A 22,057-nucleotide genomic window follows, 5' to 3' on the forward strand; every position below is an offset into this window, starting at 1 on the left:
GAGGACATTGAGGATGAATAATTGAAGCAGTTAATGCAGTGCATGACCTATGGCACTCAGACAGATAAGCGGAGAACTTCCAAGAGCCTGATGAATTTAGCCATCATGATCATTAAGCTGTCTTTGATATATTAATCAAATGTGGAGGAGAGGGTACGGGTTCACGGCGCATATTATGTTGTGGGATCATAGGTAAAGAAAGAAAGTGCAGCTCAAACTTTCAGTGTCGCATACCAGCACATCTCACCTCTAATGCAAGCAGAAATGTAACATTTTGATATATTTAAGACAAAGTTACATTTTCTCTTCACTCTCCTCACTGACTCACTCGAAAACAACCTAGTTCGTACGACGTGTTGTCCGCCCACATCAGAAGGCAAAAGTGTTTATAGCTGTTCAGAATCGTTTAAATATGGGGTTAACGATGCACATTTTCAGACAGCCTCTCCTGGAAGACATTCATAGTGTTGCACTCGGTTGCTCACACGAAAAGTGCCAGAAATAGTTAAGTGTTAGTTAGTGTAACATAAGTTCAAACTCTGCTTACTCTCTCACTTCCACACAGCTGGCCAATCGCAGCATGAAGTGGGTGTGAATGTCGGGTTGTCGGGTTGTCGGGTTGTCGGTTTCGGTTTCGGAAAGTTACAGACATTGGAAAGGTGTGGGGGGAGGGGGTTTCCAAAGCTGAAAACAAGCAGTTCTGATGAAGTATACTGATGCTGTAAGTGGCAGCCAGACAGTACAGTACTGCTATACAATCCTACTTCTTGGATAGGAGGCTTCAAAGAATTGGAGTAAAACACTCTCTTCTCCCAGAGCCTGACATTCATCTGTCTCAAATCACATATCTCCAGCCAAGACAGACTTGCGGCTTTCCTCTAAACCCACTGTTTGAGTCAAGGACTCTTTCAAGTCCACGTGATGCCTCCCAGTGACAGGTGAAGGCGGTCTGACCCACAGCAGAGTGCTTTGGAAGCACAGATACAATACTTGCATTTCCATCATGCCTGCCTCCCCGACTAACTGACTGACCGTCTGACTGACTGACAGATGAGGTATTCTGCAGGCATTCAATAATTTAGGCACCGCTGCACAACTGCCAGTCCGCAGCCTTTAGGGCACCCTTAAGCCCACAGCATGTTCAGCTCTGGTGCTCTCTCTCACTTTCTATGAAGATGGGATCTGCTCCAAATGCTTCTTATCTTCATCAGTGGCTCCTGTGGTCTCTCTCTTATTGACTGTTGTGACCTACAATATATCTCTGTTCAAGACTCTTATACTATTATAACTCTTCACACAAGCCTGCAGGCTTTTTGTCATAATGGACTTAATGCATTTTCATGAGACTTAACTTCTCTGTGGGAAAAGAAAGACATTTCCTTTTTTCATCTCTTGAATTAATGTGTGTGAAATCTACCTGCAGACACACTGCCCCATGGATCTGAAAGGTGCCGCTAATCTACCAGCATCAGATATTATACAGTGTTAGAGTTTCCTAAAGCAGAAACCTGGAAGTGTGTCATACTGTAGGCTTTCTGCCTGGAATCAACTGAAATCTCTCTGTGCTGAAACAGAGCTTTAGTGTCGTCCCTTGGAGACCTACAACGCTGGCTGCTCTGCGCAAATGACACCAAGAATGCTTCACTCTAACAGGATACCACAAACCCTTAAGCAACAGCTAGGCCATTTGCTGGATCTCCATTTTTATGTTTAGTCCACTTAGGGAGGATAACAGCAGCCATCCCAGAGGTCTTTTGGCACATAAAGGATGTTTTCTCGCATCGAGAAATATTCCTAATTCTGTCTGCTGATACTTGAAAAATGGATGGTTAAGAGGAGGTTCAGCAGTTGTCATTTTGCAATCTTCTGCCTTTAGGAATGCCACAGTAAACCGTGACTGGAGATGTGTGATTTGCCAACTAAAAGCTGTTTATATCAAAGTAATGAGCCTGAGGAGACTGGCAATTAGAAGATTCCCTCCATTTCTCTGTCTACTCAGGGAAACTCAAACTGAAAGGTTATTGGGTAGGCTATTAAAATGCTTGAGTGGGAGAAATTTTAATTGGTTTGGGTAGAGCTTTGCTGTTGACTCAGGACACAGGCTGCTGCCTCAAGTCTAGGCCTACAGCAGTTAGGATGTACTTTCGCTCAGGTGATCGTATTATCTGTTTATCCAAAGAGCCTCAAAGGTTAGCTTGTCCTCCACACCTATAATTACTACACCAGAGTGTAGCTAAACTTTCATTATTTTTTTTATGAAAGATATAATTTTGCTTCTCTACCCGATAATGAGCTGTTGAATGTAACCCTGAAGACAACAATATCTAAACTGCTGAAAGCCAAACTGTGTGATAATGTACTGCGCCAAATATCTAGCAACTATTTAGCAACGCATGGAAGCAATCAGTACCCTTCATCCTGTACAGACTCATTACTGGTGACCTGTCTGAGAATGATTAATTGTCAGTATTAATATCCTCTTTGTTTGTTATTGCCGGCTGTGCTATCTGATTGGTTCGGGGTCCAACAAGAGATGTTTGATAATGACTTTAAATGAAAAGTCAATGGCAAGCTGTTGGATTTTTTTTCAACTCCATAATATGAAATCTGTAGCTTTATGTCCCTGTTGAAGTGGATCATTGAATTTGTTCAAGCAGATATGTTTATAACTCTCTCAGTCTGTGAAATGATTCTGGTGCTCGGTCGGAGGGCGCAGTTTGAGTGTTAAATTGCATGCTACTGTGGTTTTCAGATCATTGCCAAAATGTAAATGTGTGCACTGTAAGACAATCGTTGAGACTCTATAGCAAGCATGACAGCATCGTCAAAGTCTAGCTATTGTGTTCAGATGTTTTCTACTTCCATAGGGGAAAAAAGCAGCCATTGTGACCCCAGGCTCTTGTGTGTGTGAGAGAGTGAGTGAATGGGTGAGATCATCCCTGAGGCCTTATCATTTCTTACTTCCTTTCTCATTAAAAAGGTGGAATCTGCATCGCCCAGTCTTTGAAAATTCCCCACAACCCCAAGCTGGAGGATTACGACAAAGCCATCCAACAACTGCTGGAAACACAGCACTCGCGGGCAGTCATCATCTTTGCCAGTGAAGAAGACATACGGTGAGGAGCACAGCACATTCTGGCTTCATCCCTGCACGTTGATGACTTGCCATGTTGAGGTCTTTAATCTCTGAGTAGCGGCTCCTGAAGACAGGCTAGAGGCACAGATTTACCATGCGTGCTACACAAACATACCTCCAACAACACAAACACAAGCGCGCCTCGCAGGAGAAGTGGGAATACAGATCACAACAGAGCAACGGAGATATTGTTTCATTTACAATGCCTCATGGGGGATGTTGCAAAGAAACACAGAATCAAACATTTATTACCTGTAAATTCAGAATGAAGAATCCAGAAGTGGATGTACCAGTGAAATGTAAAAGAAAAGATGAGATGAGTGAGAGACATGGAGATTAATGACTCCCTCTGTTATCTTTAAATAAAATATAAAAATAACATCTTTGCTCAACATAACATACACCAGTTAACTCAAACTAACAATATCTTCGCCTCCTTTCCCTCTCACCTTTTAATGAGATAAATGAGATAAAGAACTGTACATGGCAACTCCTTAAAGCTAGCTGGGCCTTTTGTGTAATAGATCTTAGATTGCACACACCTCTTGTGCTCTCTCGTAATTCACACATGGATGTCCTTGCAGGGGAGTTCTCAATGCCACCAAGAGGGCCAATCAGGTGGGCCATTTCCTTTGGATTGGATCTGACAGCTGGGGGGCCAAGAGCAGCCCGATCCACCAGCTCGAGGATGTAGCGGTGGGAGCAGTCACAATACTGCCCAAACGCTCCTCTATTGCAGGTACGCTACACACTGGTGCACACTCAGAGACTCACACTGCAGGCCTCACCACATGTTGTGTTACTGTATTGTATTGTTGGGAGTAATAACCTTTTATCGTTTTTTTTGTTTTTGCCTAATTGTGTGTGTAATTACTAGCAGACTAAAAGAATGAATAAAAAAAAATAATAAAAAAAAACAAAAAATCGAAATCTCCATGAAAAAACTCTGCAATAATTGTTTTTTGGGCCACGTGGGGGCAGTGAAACAAGCTGTGAACACAACATTGACATATTGTCACCTTTTAAGTTGATTTAGTTAACGTGTTAGCAAATAATTGCCTATTTAGACATCCAGCAGTTATGGAGCAACATTAGCATTCATTTGCTTTTGGCTACCAGGCGAATGTAAGTCCAATATTGGTTTTGGTCAAGTCGACATATGATGTATTGTTAATATACACATATTGATTACAGCTGCTTTAAACCTGAAAGAATAGATTTTTTCTACTGGGGGTGGCAGCGTCATTTAGAGTCGTGGTTCTGACCGCCTTGTTCAATATTAACTTTGCATTTAGCTGTTTTTTTGTGTCCACTGACAAAGATATCCATAAAGAGATATTGTTAGCCATAGCTGCTAACGTTAAATGTTCCACTATGCTCACCAGCTAGTTGCTAACTTTATCTGCTGTTTGGTGTTGGATAGGCACTTCAAGCATTTCTTCCAGTGTTAAAATTAAAACATTGATAAGAGCAGCTTTAAGAACAAAGGTTCACATCAGACATTTCTTAGTAATTCCACGTGTCCTTGACTCACTCAGACTCATACAAATATAAGCTTGTACACACTTTTTGTACAGAATCTGCACCCTCATCTTTAAATGAAAAAATATCTGTAACCTTACCCTAACTTTCAAGTACCTTTTTTGGTGTACCCACATTTCCCCCCTGCCTCATCTATTTCTACTTCAGTTAGCAATTTTCTAGATTTCTCAGAATGACTTTCGACATTCCTCAGAGAACAAGTATGACCTTGTTGTTGTATTTGGCTGTAGGTTGTGCACGACCAGACTAAAGTCAGTTTGGACAAATTGGCTAGTTTGTAGAATTTATTACACATTGAAACCAATTCATCTAAACTGTGTCACCTTTTGCGGTCATCACAGATAATTCATCAGTGTGGTTTTACCTATTTGCTTAAAAAATTGAATAAGTCTCAGCCTGCTGTCTGCAGAGAAATTGGTATCTCTGCTGTATAATTTTTGAAATGGACACAAAATGATGTTTCTGAGAAAAAGCTTTAATTTAATTTTGAATATTAAGCATTGACATTTTTGGATCATTTTCTGTCATTAAACCCCAAAAGAAATACCATTACCAATAGTTTTTAAGTGCTTAGAGGTGATTTCCTCTTTAAAGCTGTCCACCCACAAGAAAAAGGAGGCAAACGAGGACATGATGCTGCTGCATTTGCTAGGACATGTTCAGATTCACCACAGAAATAGCATACTCTCAGCATGTACCATCTATTTTAAGTTCTGTCCCGTGTCACAATCCTAATAACCACTCATCATCACAATCGAGGAAAATTGAAAGTCTGAGTTTTATGAAGCTTTTTTTAATTAGGGGAGGTCTAGCCAGGACAAATGTACACTCAGGAGACAGCGAGAATATTATTAATCCGCCATGCATCATTTATGGTCTTTTGAAACGAAAATCAGCTGAGTCATTCAGCTCTGATTAGCCATTATCACCTCTACCCACGACTCAGCCGATATGACCGGATAACAGAGAGCGGAGACACAGACCAAGAGGCTTTAAAATGTGAAATTATAGATTATTCTCAAGACAAAAAAATGTGTTTCTATAACTAAGTGTAAAAAAATACTGCAACATGAATCTCATAGTGAAGTTTTGTCCCAGCTCAGTTGCCTGACCCACATTGGGTGGTAAAGTTGCACAAACAAGGGAACAAATTTCAGCATACAGGCGTTCTTTTTCCTTTGTTGCAGCAAGTTATCTCTCCTCAAGCTAATGCTTCATACAGGCACCTAAGCACTTAAGCTAATACATCATGCCTTCAATCCATCGCTATTGTAATAGATTTTATGAAGTGAAGAAAACCTTTTCATCACCTACAGGACCTCGCAGCCTGAGGTTAGTGGCACCACTTACAATCCCTGTGTTATTTACTATGCATCCTGTTTTTTAATTAATGTAATTTCATAGATGAAAGAAGTGATTAAAGTTCCATGGGGCTTGAGAGGAAGAGGAACCACTGTGGTCAAATTTTGATGAAGTAGTGCTTGCTGGTGTGCTTCCAACACCTAGCGGCCAGCACCACACCACAGCACCACCACCACCACCACCACCACACTGCTGCACAAGTTTCACTTCATTTCCTCCGGGTTTGAATTGGTAGATAATTGGTCCGGAACTGAGCCATTCTCCTCTTTCCTCTATTCCCAGGGTTTGATGAATACTTTACTGCGCTCACCCTCGAGAACAATCGCAGGAACGTGTGGTTCGCTGAGTTTTGGGAGGAAAACTTTGACTGCAGGCTCCTCAGTGCCTCGAAGAGAGAGGATACCAGCCGTAAATGCACAGGTACACGATGTTTTGACATGAACAAAGTAGGAATATTTCTGTATTACACTAATGCATATTTTCACCCTCCTGTGTCAGGTTGATGTGAACTTGACCTTTTGTTAGCATTAGAAGCTGCAGATAGACTGTTGGGGTTTTAATTCAACCCCTCTTGTCTGCGGCACAGCCAGAAAGTCTAACACCAGGTGTTTCTACCCAGCGGGTGCAGGACAGGCAGAGTTTATTATTAGAATAATAATGCACCACGTGTCTTAGTCATACTACAGTTACAGACCGTCTGCTCCTGTGGCTAATGTCCTGTAACTCTTACATCCCATATTCCCTCTATTCCCCCTTAACCCAGTCACCTTGACAGCTCAGCACAGTCGTGCCGTGTGTACTAACTGCACAGAGCCAGGCTACACTTTAAATTACAGGGAAAATGACAGAAAGCTAAGTAATACTGTCCATGCCCCAATTCTGTTTTATTGTCATCGTTGTGGTAGCATTAATGATAGTGTTGTTTCCAACAGTGATGCATGCTCGTATTACCTAAACTCTGCCTGCCAATGATGTGACAGGCATTGCGCTGCATGTATTATCTAGAAGGATGATGCCTGTGATGTGGGATGCTGTATTAATCTTGCATACGTGATGACGGTAATGACAGTATGACACAAATTACTGTTTGCTGAAGGATTTTGTTTCCTTTATAATCTCCTGTTTGGCGTCTTTTGTCATGCGTCAAAGACAGAAGATGCCCGTCCACTTAGAGAGCCCCACAAACCCTCTGTAAAATGTTTGTAAATGTCTTTCATCTTATCTTGAATTCCACTGAAAATGGCTGGACAGCTGTCTCTGTATTCTATTTTTTTTTTTCATACCTCAAGCCGAGCTCATATTTATGAATGTTATATACAAATGGGAGGCTTTTGCATTCAAAGACTGTCCATTTAGTACCCTATGCAGACCTCTGAAAAGCAAAAAGGTTATGTGTGGGCTGAAATATATGTTAAGTTCTGAGAAATGGGCTGAAATGTCAGCCCAGATTGCTTTTGATCTCCTTCAGTTTATGCAAGTCTCCCACATTCTTATATGTGTCCTATTAACATCATCTGCTCCTCCACTGAGGAAAAAATTGTCTTTTAGTATTCAGAGTTATTTACCCGATTATGTTTTTTGTGTTTTCTTGTGATGTCTCCCTTACTATTGTACTGGGAGCTTGAATATTGAAATTAGGATGATAATGATGCTGATTATTATTATGAAAAGCAATAGTAGTATTTTTGTTGTTAGGATTTTCCTTCACTCTTTCAAATGCGGCTTTCATCTAAAATTGCTAATTCAGTTTGTAACAAAAACAGAAATCCAGCAGAGGTTGTGCATTACGTATTCAAGTGGTGTATCAGCCGCACGAGGCAAAACCTTTACGGCAGCCCATAGTGAAAGGGCAGTGCACTGGGAGGAGGATATAAAAGAGCAGGAAGCCACTGTAGAAGAGTATGTTACTAAAGTTCATGGTGATCTTCATCACCTCGCTGATGGGACAAGTGAGGTCCGTTCTTAGCAGCCTATTACTTTGAAACACACCTCACTAATTCAATCTGAGTCTGCTGTATTTGTCACAAACACTTTGTCTCACAGCTCAGCTTGATATTTTCCACTTGGGAATTAAATATGTCTTCTTATTTTCTATGCCACATTGTCCCTTAAGGTGTAATTCCTACAAAATCAGAACTAACTGGCAGCAAGTGGTAAATGGAGGAATAGAAATGAGGCAGGAGATGATAGGGAGCGCTGAGGGGATGTCATGTCTAATGGCTCATGGTTTCTTTGGCTGTAAGTCCTCCTCTTCCTTTCCTTCCCTCCCCTCAGGCCAGGAGCGCATCGGGATGGACTCCAAGTACGAGCAGGAGGGGAAGGTGCAGTTTGTGATTGACGCGGTGTACGCCATGGCCCACGCTCTCCACAACATGCAGAGGGACTTGTGTCCTGATCATCCTGGCATTTGTCCACAAATGGAGTCTGCTGAAGGAAAGACTCTGCTGAAGTATATACGTAACACCAGCTTCAACGGTGAGTGACACATCGTAAATGTCAGATACTTACAGAGTGCGTGGATAAGAAAAGTAGAATTGGTTACTTTAGGCAGAGTTTTGGAGGACATTTGTGACTAAACTGACTAAACATTCATAAACGTATCTGACCCTGCTACATTAGTTAAAGGAATAGTTCAACATTCTTGCCTGTATGCTAAATACACAGCTACAGCCAGCAGCTGGTTAGCTTAGCTTAGCGCATAGACTGAAAACAGGGGGAATCACTTCCCCTCTAAAAGCTCACTAATTCACACGTTGCATCTCGCTCGTTTAAGTGTGAAAACAAGTTGTGGTTTTGCGGAGAAATGTGTATATGTTTCTTGGCCAGGAGCAGTTACCATCAAGCAGAGACATAGTCAGGCTCATAACCCCCGTAAAATGGCGACTTGTTGTTTTTACGAGTCGGTTTTTGTATGAATTAAACAAATGAGATATTTATATTAAAAGATTTATGCTAAGCAAAGCTAGCTGTCTCCTGGCACCAGCAACATATTTACTCTACAGGCGTGAGAGCGGTATCGATCTTCTCATCTAACTCTGGACAAAAAAGCAGATTCCCAAAATATTTCTTTAGACTTGCTGGCACACATCAAATTGCCCCAAATATGCACATCTTAGCAAGCTAACATCAGCACATTAAGCTCAAAATGTAGCTGACCCTGAGAGGCTTGAGTCTGCGGAGTCGGTGCTGAGGTATGAGCTCATCAAACAAGAACAAGAACGAGGGATATTGGCTGTCTCTGTGGCGCTGTGTCCACACCAATCTGCAGTGTCAATTTAAAATGTAATTTAGGGAAAAACAAAATTGTGGACAGAAGAGCCAGAGTCATCTCAAGTTCAGACTATTAAAAGTATGCAAATAGGTAATAAATACACACCTCCTCCTCTGTTTTATGCAGCTGCTTGTGGGCCGGCTACAATTTAAAGTTTCATTTTCTGCATCTGTGAAATATTTTGAGCCAATGTGATGTATAATGGGTCTGCTAGTACTTGAACCTCTACATTATTCAGCCCTGCACAGAAAGTGATGTGGAAGATACTTAACAATTAATGGCAAATAGCTATTAATGACAACTGCTCTGAAATGCAGTGGAGGAAGGGAGCCAAATGGGAGATGAGTTTAAAACAAGAGAAACCTTTGTCATTACAAATGTGCCGGCATGTATGTCAGCCGCAGATCATTAGAGGCTCTTCCCCAGTACATTGTGCCTTCACAAAATGTTCGAGATAAGATTCAGCTGTTTAAAGTAAGGAATCAGCGTAATCTTCTCACAAAACTGGCCTACTTTTAGAGGTGGACCCAACTCATTGTCATTCTATCAGAATTAAAATAAAACTCCTCTGTGATGTTTTATATGTGGAGAAAAATGGGAACAATCTTGCTTCCTTGCCTGGTTAAATGAATGAGCTCTGACATTTCTAGCCCCATGATGAGACATGTTAGCCGATTTCGGTTTGGGAGGTGGGGTTGTTTTGTTTTGTTTTGCCTTAACCAATTGTTTGCAAGTGACATATCCGTCCTGTGGAGAGTATTTTCAGTCCAAAAATATATTTTTCCCCAAAATCCAAAACATTTGCAGATTTGCAGAGTTATTTCTTTTAGGAGACTTACAACAACCTGCACAGCTGGATTGTCATCCATGCTTTTTGCCTTTTTTTCATGGATGTAGCTATTTGTCTGGCACAGGAGGATGACTTCCCCAGTAAGTAAAGTTAATTTAGTAGCACCTTTCACAGAGCTAGGTCACAAAGTGCTTCACAATAATACAATTGTTAAAAACATTCCCTCTCAGTCATTTTCTGAAACAGCAGGGCACTGTGGTTTTTAGCAAATGTTACTCAAACAGAAGCAAATAGTGTATTTGTTTGGAACTATTTTCAGCTGCGGATTAATACACATTTGCTACACAAGTGAGCAGCAGGACAGTGTATGTGGGATCAATTCAAGATAAACAGTGCACATGTTTATCATAATGAAGGAAAATGTCACCCAGTGCACTAGTGTGATTTTCGATGTGTTTTTAACAGTTTTTGGACCAACAAAGGAGGTCTGTGGCACAGAGCAATAAGCTATATAAGGCTTTGGATCACATTTTAATACATAGACAAAAACATAGAATATCACCAGAATTATTCTTTAACAAATCATAAATATAACAACATCATGATCTAAAATTATTCATTAAGTTTGTTCATATGCACATTTTGTCTTTTGATGAGTAACGCAATTAACATGTTTAACAGGGGGAATAACTCTTTACAATGACTTGTATACAGAAACGTGTGAAAACAAACTTCTGCCAGAGAGCTAAAAGCTAAAGAGCTGCCTGCCTTTATCTAACACTGTCGCTATGGCAGCAGTGCTGAGTGCCAGCAGATGAGAAGCCCTCGGATTTTAAGGTGGAACTAAAAAAACTGAATATATGCAATTGCCCAGAAAACGTCAAGGGGAACCTTAACTAAGTGCAGATTCATGCATGGGATTGAGAATCTGCTATCCAATCTCGGTAACCATCTGGGCCTGCGCTGACTTTGGTGGAGCTTTCGAAAATCATTTAGCTGAGTGTGGCACTGACAGAGAAAGAGGTTCATTTCACCTGAGCCAAAAATAAGATCTCTACCTTCTCTATCTCCTCTACCTCTTCCTGTCTTGCCATTATATTCTCAAACCTTTCTTTTTTTTTTTTTACTGGCAAGCACAGGTTGTTCTGTTGTGGCTCAGGCATATCTCACTGCCCTTATTGCATTTAGACTGGAACCACGCACATTATCCTGTGTATGTGCCACTGCTAATGTATGTTTGAGAGCGAAGGAGTGTAAGCCTCCTTTGTTGATCTCCCCACTGCGCCGGAGTCACAGAGCTGAAGAGTGAGAAGCAGGGGGAGAAAAAAAGGAGAGAATAATGATGCGAGAGAAACACAGCAGTGGATCCCCAGTCCACCCACACTGCTCGGCACAGCACAGCAGCAGTGCACTTTTGTCATGTCTTAGTTCAGAGCCACATGCAAATGCATAAATCTTTCATCTTAGACAGCATGCTCACTAAGGAGTCTACACAGACCATTTTGTTCCCTTGAAAATATCAGGCAATTGAAAATACAATGGAATTTCTAATGCTTTTTTATCTGCACACACATAAACGCCACTTAATTATTTGCTCTAAAGCTGAAGAGTGCCAAGTGCCCAATCACTCATGTCACTTTACTGAATGACTTTGTGGGTTTGTTTGTTTGTGTATGTTTTTTGCTGGGGCGTGGAGTGAGAATGGTAACCCTGTCGCAGCTTTCGCTCACTGGATTCAATACCTTGTCAGCATCTTTATACACTGTGTCAACAAGTCTACTGTCTGTTTGGTGGAAGCAGAAGTGACAGGACGGTGACTGCCACCCACCGAGTTTTGGTTTGGTTTTCATATTGAGAGAATTTTCTCTACAGGCTTCACAAGCACACTTGAATTCAATCTGAACACCCGTCTGACGTGATTATCTGTGCCGACACACACCTATGAATTGGCGTTCTACTTTTAAACAGAAAGACAGATGGGTCAAATGACTCCAGTGGTGCCATTTCTGTATTGTTAATGTGGAATATATGTGCTATAACTTTGCATAACAGCCGATTGTGAGGCATTTGTGGCTCTGCATCAACATGAAAATAGCCTCTTAAGGTCTTATAAACTGACATTTGTAAAGCACAATGGTGTCACAAAGTCAAAAAGGAGAATTTGGGTGCTTGTCCACAATGTTTTATTAGAATGGCCCCCTAGTCTGTCGCCTGAAATGGGCTTTTTCTCTTGCTACCTCTGCCTTTCTTGTTTTACAAGAGTCTTTTGGCCTGAAACTTTAGTAAAATGTTCAATGACAAATGTCCTTGGAAAAAGAAAACTGGAGGGAGATGAAATTCCCTTCTGGCTGAAAACGAAGGAAAGGGTGCAGTGGCCTTCTATCCAAAAGCCACAAGCTCTGTTCTAGATACAAAAGACAACATGTTCCCAAAAGTGTTTTGGACACATGCTCCTGGTCCTTTCTCTACACTTTTTTATAGCCAGAGCTATTAAAGTACTTAATTCCCATGCCAAGTGTCATCAGACTCCCCCCGTCCCATTTCAGAAAATGGTATCTCCATTCGTGCTTATGAGCTACAGTATGCAGTGCCAAGGTGAACAGACTTGTAAAACGCAGCCGTTTTTCATTCTCTCTCAGCATTGTGGGATGGTAAAAATGACCTCATCAACAATGCAGACCTCATGTATAAAATAAAGTACAACCGTTTTTCCCCATTAATGCCATCCAGCATTCGCTGCTGCGCGGGAGATCTGATGTTGACTGACATCTGCATTAACACAATACCTTGCGCACACTTGTGCGGTCACGAGGCCGGTATTATTGGGCGATGTGCGGACACAACTGACAGGCTTGAGAGCACAAATACACATAAAACACTCCTTTCCTCATAATGTTTCAGGTGTCCGCAGTCCTCTCTGAGCTAATTAGTGAAGTCTTCAGGGCTCTGCTTGAGGCAGGCTGCTACACACTGAGAGCAGATGGGGACCGTATGATTCTTTGGCTGACCTGCGTATCCTCCCCACATCTCCTATTATTGTTGTCCACTGCGGCTGAAAATTACTTTTAACCTGAAGAGGTGTGCGTGCATTTGAAATAGCAAAGTGAATTTCTGATATTAGAGCACAGCTGAGAGTTAACCATGTTTTGAATGTGAAAATATATTCTTCCAGTGGCCACAGCACCTCTGTGATGATGCATAAGAAGCAGGTGAGGAAGTGATATATTGGTCAGTAGGGAGCTTGCTTCCCTGTGTGTGATTATCATAAAGGTTCAACATATAGGTCATTGTGTTTGGAGGTTCTAACTGGGGGGGAACAGACTCTCTGTGGTCCTTTGTGTGGTCCATGTAGGCCACCGCACAGTAAGAGGCAAGGGGTTAAAAGTTCATGTTTTTCTCCTCTATTAGAGGAGGTGCTGTGCCCTGTCACACCAGCATCTTAACACTTTTCTATCCTGCTGTCCTTTTGCTGCATTTTCTCTCTCTCGCTCTGTACAGGCAGCGCTGGCACATCTGTTGTGTTTAACAAGAACGGCGATGCTCCAGGACGCTATGACCTGTTCCAGTTCCAGATGACCAACTCCTCCACCCCTGAGTATAAGGTGGTCGGGCAGTGGGTGGAGACCCTCCAGCTCAGGGTAAGACGATTTACTGATCCCGGGAACACCGACGGCAGACACACAATGCCAAATGTTGTTTAAATGCTTGTATGTAAACAGGATGTCGAGGCTCAGGGATGCTAATGATTTACAAGCATGAAGACTTTCTGCGTTTTCCAAAATTGAAATCTCTTATGTGACAAGGGGGTGCAGATTATTTGCATCTCAAATACAGAGAGAGCTCAGGTGTTTTTACAGTCTAATTGATGTGAGATGAATGATGAATGAATCTGTGCAATTTAGCCAGAAAAAGGAAATGTTGCTTTTTACCCAGAAGATAAGTGTTCAAAATTTTTCAGGTGTAATATTTTCCTCTGAGAATGAACAGAGAAACATGTTCACACACACACAACCACACACACACACACACACACACACACACACACACACACACACACACACACACACACACACACATTTCAGTTGGTGTTTTGCCTTCTAATGTAAATCCTAGAGAAAGTTACTTTTAGACTTTATTTAATAAGAAAAATGTTTCTTATTCATAATTGAATTTATTTTCCAAAAGGTTATCAAATGTCCCAACGGCTGCTTTTAAGGAGAGAAAAAAGCATGCAATTAAACCGACAGAGGAGTGTGAAGGGGGATAAAGTGCGGTAATTCTAGTCTGTCACATTTTGTATGCAGTTAAAAAGGGGTTTGATATGTTTCCACCTGTAAAACGGCTTGATTTGAGAGTTTAACATTAAAAAGAAAGAAAACAGACAATGCCGTTACTCCATTGTTGGAGATCATTCTTCTCCCACTGCACAAGTCGGAGGACTGACGGTGAAGGAGAGTGGGAGGAAGAGGAAGAACATGTTTTTAACCCAAGTGTCAGACCATATATGTTCAGAGTTTGGCAGCAGAGAGCTGCTGAAGATGTTATACACGGCTCCCATGTTATTCCTGGTGCTCAGTAGCTTTCCTGCAAGTTTTATTGTACACGATGAAACTCTAAATCTATGATCACATTTTTACAGAATTTAAGGTACACCCAAGAGAGCAAGATAAATCACATGAAAGCTCTGGGTACTGTGCAGGAAAACGCAAGGATTTTAATAGGAAAATATGTGAAAATGTAATTTATTTGACGTTTTTTGGCATATCCAAAAAGATAGGTGGGTTAACAACATGGATAAGGATTTTCTTTTTCATTTCAGAGGAGCTTTAAATAACTTTAATTCACCTACAAAAAATACTCTCTAATATCAGTGTTAGGTGTAGAGCTGGAGACAGCTTCTGTGCTGCTTTTTTAAGTGCAAGGTGTTGGTTTAGCCACTGTAATAGATCTCACTGTCACAACAAGAATGGGTTTGGGTGATTCATGTGGACAATAAAGAAACTGATTTTATTTCGAGCCAAACATGGTTTGAAATTGCGCATACTGTATCAAACCTGAGCTGGAATTTCTGTGTAACTCAGATTATAAAAAAAAAAAACATGACATTTACATACAGATGAGTTAACATTTGCATAATGGCTCTCTGGATCACAAGAATTAAACTCAACCGAATGGATTTGATAGCACAGGTGGAACGGCGTCTGTTGCTGGAGATTTGTGCTTCATTCTGTTTTAGTGTGATTACAAACCAAATGCTGTTACAATGCAATTATATTCCAATGCAATAACTATTTGTTCAGTAACACATAAAGAGCAATCTAATTTAAAGGTTACCCTGGAACGAGCGTCCTGATACACTTTGCGATCGTCTGTAAAGAACGACAATGTAACGCTGTTTCGGCTCACAAAAGCTCAAATTAACTGGAAAATTAACGACTAGAGCAAAACCCAAATTAAAACTATGGCAGCCGTATGAGTCCAAGGTGTCAAAAATCTTGCTTCTGGTCTCCATGGCAACAGAGCTGTTGGTCTCATTACTGTTTCCACACTGTGTGTAATCGGGAGGTTTTCCAGAGAGCACCATTCATTGTCCAAATAACAAATGGCACCTTCATGCCCCCAGATAAATGGCAGATGATAATCTAGCCAGACACCACAGAAACAACACATTTGTCATACAGGTACACACAACAAAAACACACTGTAGGTGTGAGTGTGTGTTTGTGCTGTAAAGGTACAGCTCTGTATCTGCAATTATTCGCAGCTGCCACTTTTGAAGGAGGCGATGCTATTTGTATCCACGACCTTATACTCATGTTGTATGTGATGATATTTGTCCCTTTGTGGAGTTTTTTTTTATCTGCTGATATTTACCTTAAAGACTAACTTGAGTTATGTGAGTGTACAGCAGGCGTAAGTGGTGAGACAGTGGTTCGTCTTTGAGAATTCCCATGTGTTTAATGTGTGCTCACATTGGTTTAAATTCCATTTCACACCACAGAAACGAAACGTTTGTGTGTTTAATCCTGCAAAAACTGAGTGTAAAAATGAGAAGGTGTGGTTTTATGGGGGGTGGGGGGGGTTTATGTGCCAGACTATTTGTTGGAGTCTAGCAGTCACCGTGACATTGCCAGTCAACCAGTGGTCACTTTTTGCACAGATTAAACAAACGAGATATAACACGCTAATTAGGGAGTTTTAGAGGTGCTGGCAGGGGGGAGTTTGTTACCCTTGGACAGAGCCAGGCTAGCTGTTTCCTCCTGCTTCCAGTCTAAGCTAAGCTAACCATCTGCTGGCTGTAGATTCATATTTAACTGACAGACGTGAAAGTTGTATAGATCGAAGTGTGTTTCCCAAAAATGTCAAACTATTCCTTTAAAGGTGCCCTTTACTCTTGTAGAGTTAAGTTCACATTGAGTGTTACTAAAACGCAGTGTGTGTATCCTTGAGGTCTAACAAATGTGTTGACTGCATTTCCTTCCCCATAAAACATTTGCAAAGCCGCAAAGTGTTTAAAATGCTGCATTGTTTAGATCCATGTTTTCTAGCATGCAGTCTTCCTCTTCCCTGTCTTTGCTGGCTCATTGCTGTGTTTCTTGGCGCATTACTGCCACCTGTAGATCAGTGGAATAGTGTGAAACCATGGGCAGGACTGTGTATTGCGTCCTTGTGAACACACATGAGACAAACGAAACGGGGACACATAAAAAAAAAAAACAAAAGAAAAAATGCTCCATAGCACTAGCGGAAGTCAGAAACTCTACAGTGTACATTTAAGTCATGAATTCACTTCATATCAAGGCACAATGCACACAAAAGTTATCACTAGAATTAATTTCCATTATAGTTTTATGCTATGCCATTCTGATTTTAGTGTAGGTTGTTTCACACACAGTGTCTCAAAGCACCTTTTAAATCTGTCACATATGAGCAGTTTTAGGAGAGAATAAGAATAAATCAGTTTAATAATTATGTTACTAGAATGTGATTCTATGTTTTTTGTTTCTTTTTGTTTGCTGGACTCCAATTGATTTACTTTGGCTGAAATTACTGGGAAACTGCCTCAACCATGTTTGGAGTATCTTTAATCTTCTGGTGCTTGGATCAGTACACTTTCATTATAAATCAAAAGATCAGCTCAGAGTATTATGAGAGCCTTTGTAACACCCTAACAAAATATGTAAGAGCCCTAAAAAATTCCATTTCTTCATTGGCTTTTTTAAGGCCGACTCGTATGTTGAGACTATAGTTTGAGTTTAAATCATGAAACACCTCGGGGCCTTTTTGGATTGGACTTTCAGATAGTTCTTCAGTGCGTCTGTGTACCGCACTTTTCATTTCGATGACAAGATCATAAATAGAAATAGCTCTGCAAAGTCTAAAAGAGGCATTTTGCAATTCCAAATCCCATTCTGCTTCTTTACTATCACATATTTCATACCTCACTGGCTCCCGTATTAAAACATAATGTCTTTTGCATTTCACATTCCTTTATTTTTATTTCACTGAACAAAGGTAAGCTCTGTTGCCATGGCAATTTCAATTACTTTCAAGTATTAGAAAAGGCAATCCCTTTAAGAAATTGGCAGGAAAGATGTTGTACTGTATTAGGTTAATCGTTTTTTCGGCTGCGTTTAAATATTTTCAGCTGTTTGCAAATACTGCATTGTACTTTGTTTTTGCAAAGACTGTAACTTCATGATAATCATCAATCGTCAGTTATTAGTTATTAGTTGTGTGGAAACAGTATATGAATGTTATGTCATTCAGGTGCTGTTCACTGTCCACATGGTTTCTCATATTCAGTGGTACCTCGGGCTTATCGCTCCGTTGCTAACCCCCTCTTCCTGTGCCGTGTGTTATCTATCTCCCAGCTGGAGGAGCTTCAGTGGCCAGATGGGGAGCAGGAGGTGCCTGTATCTGTGTGCAGTCTGCCCTGCAAAACTGGAGAGAGGAAGAAGAGGGTAAAGGGCATGCCATGCTGCTGGCACTGTGAGCTGTGTGATGGCTACCAGTACCAGTACGACGAGACTTCCTGCAGACTGTGTGCCTACAACATGAGGCCCAACCCCAACAGAACTGCCTGCCAGCCCATCCCCATTGTCAAGCTGGAGTGGCACTCCCCTTGGGCAATCATCCCCGTCTTCCTGGCCATGCTTGGTATCATTGCCACCATCTTCGTCATGGCAACCTTCGTACGCTACAACGACACGCCCATCGTGAGGGCATCGGGCCGAGAGCTGAGCTATGTGCTGCTAACTGGCATCTTTCTGTGTTACATCATCACCTTCCTCATGATTGCCAAGCCTGACGTGGCCGTGTGTGCCTTCAGGAGGATCTTCCTGGGCCTGGGCATGTGCATCAGCTACGCCGCACTGCTGACCAAGACCAATCGTATCTATCGGATCTTCGAGCAGGGCAAGCAGACGGTCACGGCCCCGCGCTTCATCAGTCCCACCTCCCAGATTGCCATCACCTCCAGTCTGATCTGCGTGCAGCTGCTGGGCGTGCTGGTGTGGTTCGCCGTGGACCCTCCGAACACCATCGTCGACTACGATGAGCAGAAAACCATTAACCCCGTGCTGGCCCGTGGTGTGCTGAAGTGTGACATCACAGACCTACAGATAATCTGCTCATTGGGCTACAGCATCCTGTTGATGGTGACCTGCACCATCTACGCCATCAAGACAAGGGACGTACCGGAAGACTTCAATGAAGCCAAGCCCATTGGCTTCACTATGTACACCACTTGCATAGTCTGGCTGGCCTTCATCCCGATTTTCTTTGGCACGGCCCAGTCGGCAGAGAAGGTGAGTCATTTCTTTCTCTTTTGCTTTCTCTCTCTCTGTCACCAGCCCTTCTCTTTGTCTGTCTCTCTCCCTCCTCTCACAAATTTCCCTTTCATTCCTTCGGCCCTGTTTTTATCTTGTCCAAACACATGCGCACATGCATATTTGTACAAATACAAAATTAAAACACAAACAGTACATAAAGAGAGCACACACCGACACACACACACACATTTAGTGACTGTATAAGTTATGGGTTAATTTTCTTTTGATTTCATATTCACATGGCTCCGATGTGCATGGAAACCCACACGAGGACCACCACAGAAATAGGCATATAAAGGCGGAGGAAGGGTTGATGATAAGCACCAGAATCCTAAAATGCCTGAGGAGCGATACGGATGGGGGTGCCGGCAGCTCCAGATGCCATTATCTTAGCTCTCACGCCTAGGACTCAACATATACTGTTATGCCTTGTTCTGGAGAGGGAGACAAGCATGATGAGGAGGTGGAGGAAGAGAAGGATGAGGAGCTGGAGGAGGAGGAGGAGGAAGGCAGGGAGAAATGGGGGGGGGTTAAATAGAAGTTCGATTCAACACATTCCATCTCTTGACAGCTGCGCTCTACTCAACAAAGCATTTGACATTGGCTGCCGCTGGAGTTGATTGAGAATATGACATTTTGACCTGATGTGCTAGTCATTGCTTTTCTGACCAGCGCCGGGAAGAATACAGATGCATTAATCTGCTGGACTCACGAGCTGCGCGCGCTGCTTGGCAGGCCGCGTGTACAAGACAGAGTGGAGGGGAAGTTTTCCACTGACAGAATATCGATGCCGACAGGAAAGTGTTACTCCTAACCTTTTGAGACGTACGCCGTTCAATATCCTTCCTACTAAGGTGCCGCATGAGGTGGATCAGAAACTGATTTTCCTCATCTCAATTTGCTGCTGATTTCATAGATGAATTACACCCTCAGCAGCGATTAGGAGTTCATTATGTTACTCGTGGCGACTAGTGAGGCAGTAATGTGTTTATCTTTCCCCTTTATGCAGTTAACTCTTTCTTTACACCAGCTCCCGCCTTACACTCACCTCCAGATCACACCACAGCATCCTGGTGTAATGCCATTTGTGGGTGCATCTCTGCTTACTCCCCAGCCACTGCTAGTGAGAAGTGCCTTTGCATGTCTTGATAACATCCTCTGCAAAAGCTGCAGTGTAGTTAAGGTGAAGTGAGGCCTCTCTTATCTATTATTTCTGCTTGCTTATACGTAAGTGCACAGAATGAACACACATTCCTCACAACATCTGTTTCTGCTAAGACTGTGTTTACCGGCCCATAAGATCCCTTCATGAATACTTCACTGAAAATATTGGTACAAAATACAAAAATGGTGTCATTGTGTGATAGATGGGATTGATGCTGTGTGTGTGCGTGTGTAGGTCTGCATGTGGATGAACTGTTGGAGGCTAAATGTGAGCCAATGTGATGCATTTGACTATATCCTCACTCTCTAATGCCTCACCCTGTTGTGTTTTTATGTGCAGATGTGGGTAAACACCCACGCAGATTTTAATAATCTCTCTCACCCCAGGTTGTCCAATATCAAAAGATTTATGAAAACACTGAGATGAGATATGATGCCAGCTGCCAGTGATAATCGCAAAAACTGTGATGGCTGCTTGACCTCATGTTGTTTTGTTGTACTGTATTGTAGCACAAGTTGTGACTGCGCTGAGTGGAATTTCTTTAACTCAACACCATTTAGGTGCCCTTATTTTCCACACCTGTGACTCCCTCCCCCTCCCTCTGTTTTGCCCATTCAGACTCATGTTGAGGGAAGCCATGCGAAAACGGCAACAAAAGATCACAGAGCATCCCCCTCGCCTCCCGTGCACCTGCATGTGCTCAGTCAGCTACTCAACAATCTCAAGTTAATTACTGCGAGAGTCACCAGCAGCCAAATGCAGCTGTCCTCAGGACCGGAGATCAGCTGACTTTGGAAACAAACTCCAGGCCTGCGAGTCGCTGTTCAAACAGACAACATAGAAATGCGCAAAATAGCGTTAACAAAGTCACAAAAACATGACTTTTTACTTTTTGAGTAAAGGAACTTGCAAATACATTTAAGGGATGCTCTCACTGAACACGAGAACTCTCTTATTCGCTAACATCGCTAACGTCTTTGACCACTAAACAGAACGTTTCTTTCAGTTCGGAAGAGAAAGATAATGATATAATGAAACATTTTCCCTGAGGCACAGAAACGTTCTAGTAAAACACCCACAAGATTGAGTCACAATTAAAGGAGAGCTTCGTGTCATGAAAACTCACATACCTCAATACATGTCTGGAAACCACTTAGGCTCTTGTAAGATGTCTCCTGTACCCACAAGCCTTCTTGAAGAGAGACCGTGCTGCCAAGTATCATTAGTAATGACTAACTACACTTGGCAAAAACTTTCTCATTCCAGCTTTCAGCAAGTAAAATGAAAATCGCAACTTCTAATCCTCCTGTCTCTCTGCAAACAACTGCACTTGACAATTTGTGCAGAGATGTGGAGTCTTTTGAAAATAATATGTGAAATTCTCCTGCCTCTCCTGTTGTTTTATGCCTGAAACCTTGAGCAGATTGCACCAGAGGCACACTGCAGGCAAAAAGCTAAAACTGGTCAGGTGAAATGGGAAGACGGAAAGGTTGTAGTTTCAATTTTGAAAATTGATGTTGAACATGACCTGGGCCTGTACTTATTCATCAGAGAGTGTGACGTCGCTGTTTTACAACACTCAGAGCCACAGAGTAGAAATGATGACAGTTTGGACTATTAGACGTGGGTAAAAACAAAAATGCAGTGCAGAGTATTGGCAAATAACTTTGGTAACTATTTGCCAAGGTAATATATGCAAAAATATGATGCCAAAATTAAGAAATAGCTTAAATCATGTAATGATATTTACCTTTACATTTACATAGTGCAAACATTAAACAAGGAGAAAAGGACAATATATACATATACCACTTAAAACAGGACTAAGACATTAAGTAGTAAAAAAGAAAAATGAAAATACAAGTAAAATAATACATAGTAGCCACTCGTCTGGCTTAACAAAATGTATGCAAATTAACATAGGTAGGTAATTTGACAAAGCTTCGTGAAATGATCA

The 22,057-nt window shown here is 41.8% G+C and overlaps 1 protein-coding gene across 3 annotated transcripts in view; it reads left to right on the top strand.

The window, feature by feature from the left end:
- The window catches only part of LOC139288396 (metabotropic glutamate receptor 7-like), a 55,578-nt gene that overhangs the window by 26,253 nt on the left and 7,268 nt on the right, over positions 1-22,057 (top strand). For all 3 annotated transcript variants that reach the window (XM_070909676.1, XM_070909677.1, XM_070909678.1), the window contains exons 3-8: positions 2,981-3,116; positions 3,721-3,875; positions 6,323-6,460; positions 8,315-8,515; positions 13,600-13,739; positions 17,976-18,911. In XM_070909676.1, coding sequence (XP_070765777.1) covers positions 2,981-3,116; positions 3,721-3,875; positions 6,323-6,460; positions 8,315-8,515; positions 13,600-13,739; positions 17,976-18,911 — 1,706 coding nt within the window. The remainder of the gene's footprint in view (positions 1-2,980; positions 3,117-3,720; positions 3,876-6,322; positions 6,461-8,314; positions 8,516-13,599; positions 13,740-17,975; positions 18,912-22,057) is intronic.

The sequence above is a fragment of the Enoplosus armatus genome, chromosome 8, assembly GCF_043641665.1.
Source record: "Enoplosus armatus isolate fEnoArm2 chromosome 8, fEnoArm2.hap1, whole genome shotgun sequence".
Taxonomy (NCBI): Eukaryota; Metazoa; Chordata; class Actinopteri; order Centrarchiformes; family Enoplosidae; genus Enoplosus; species Enoplosus armatus.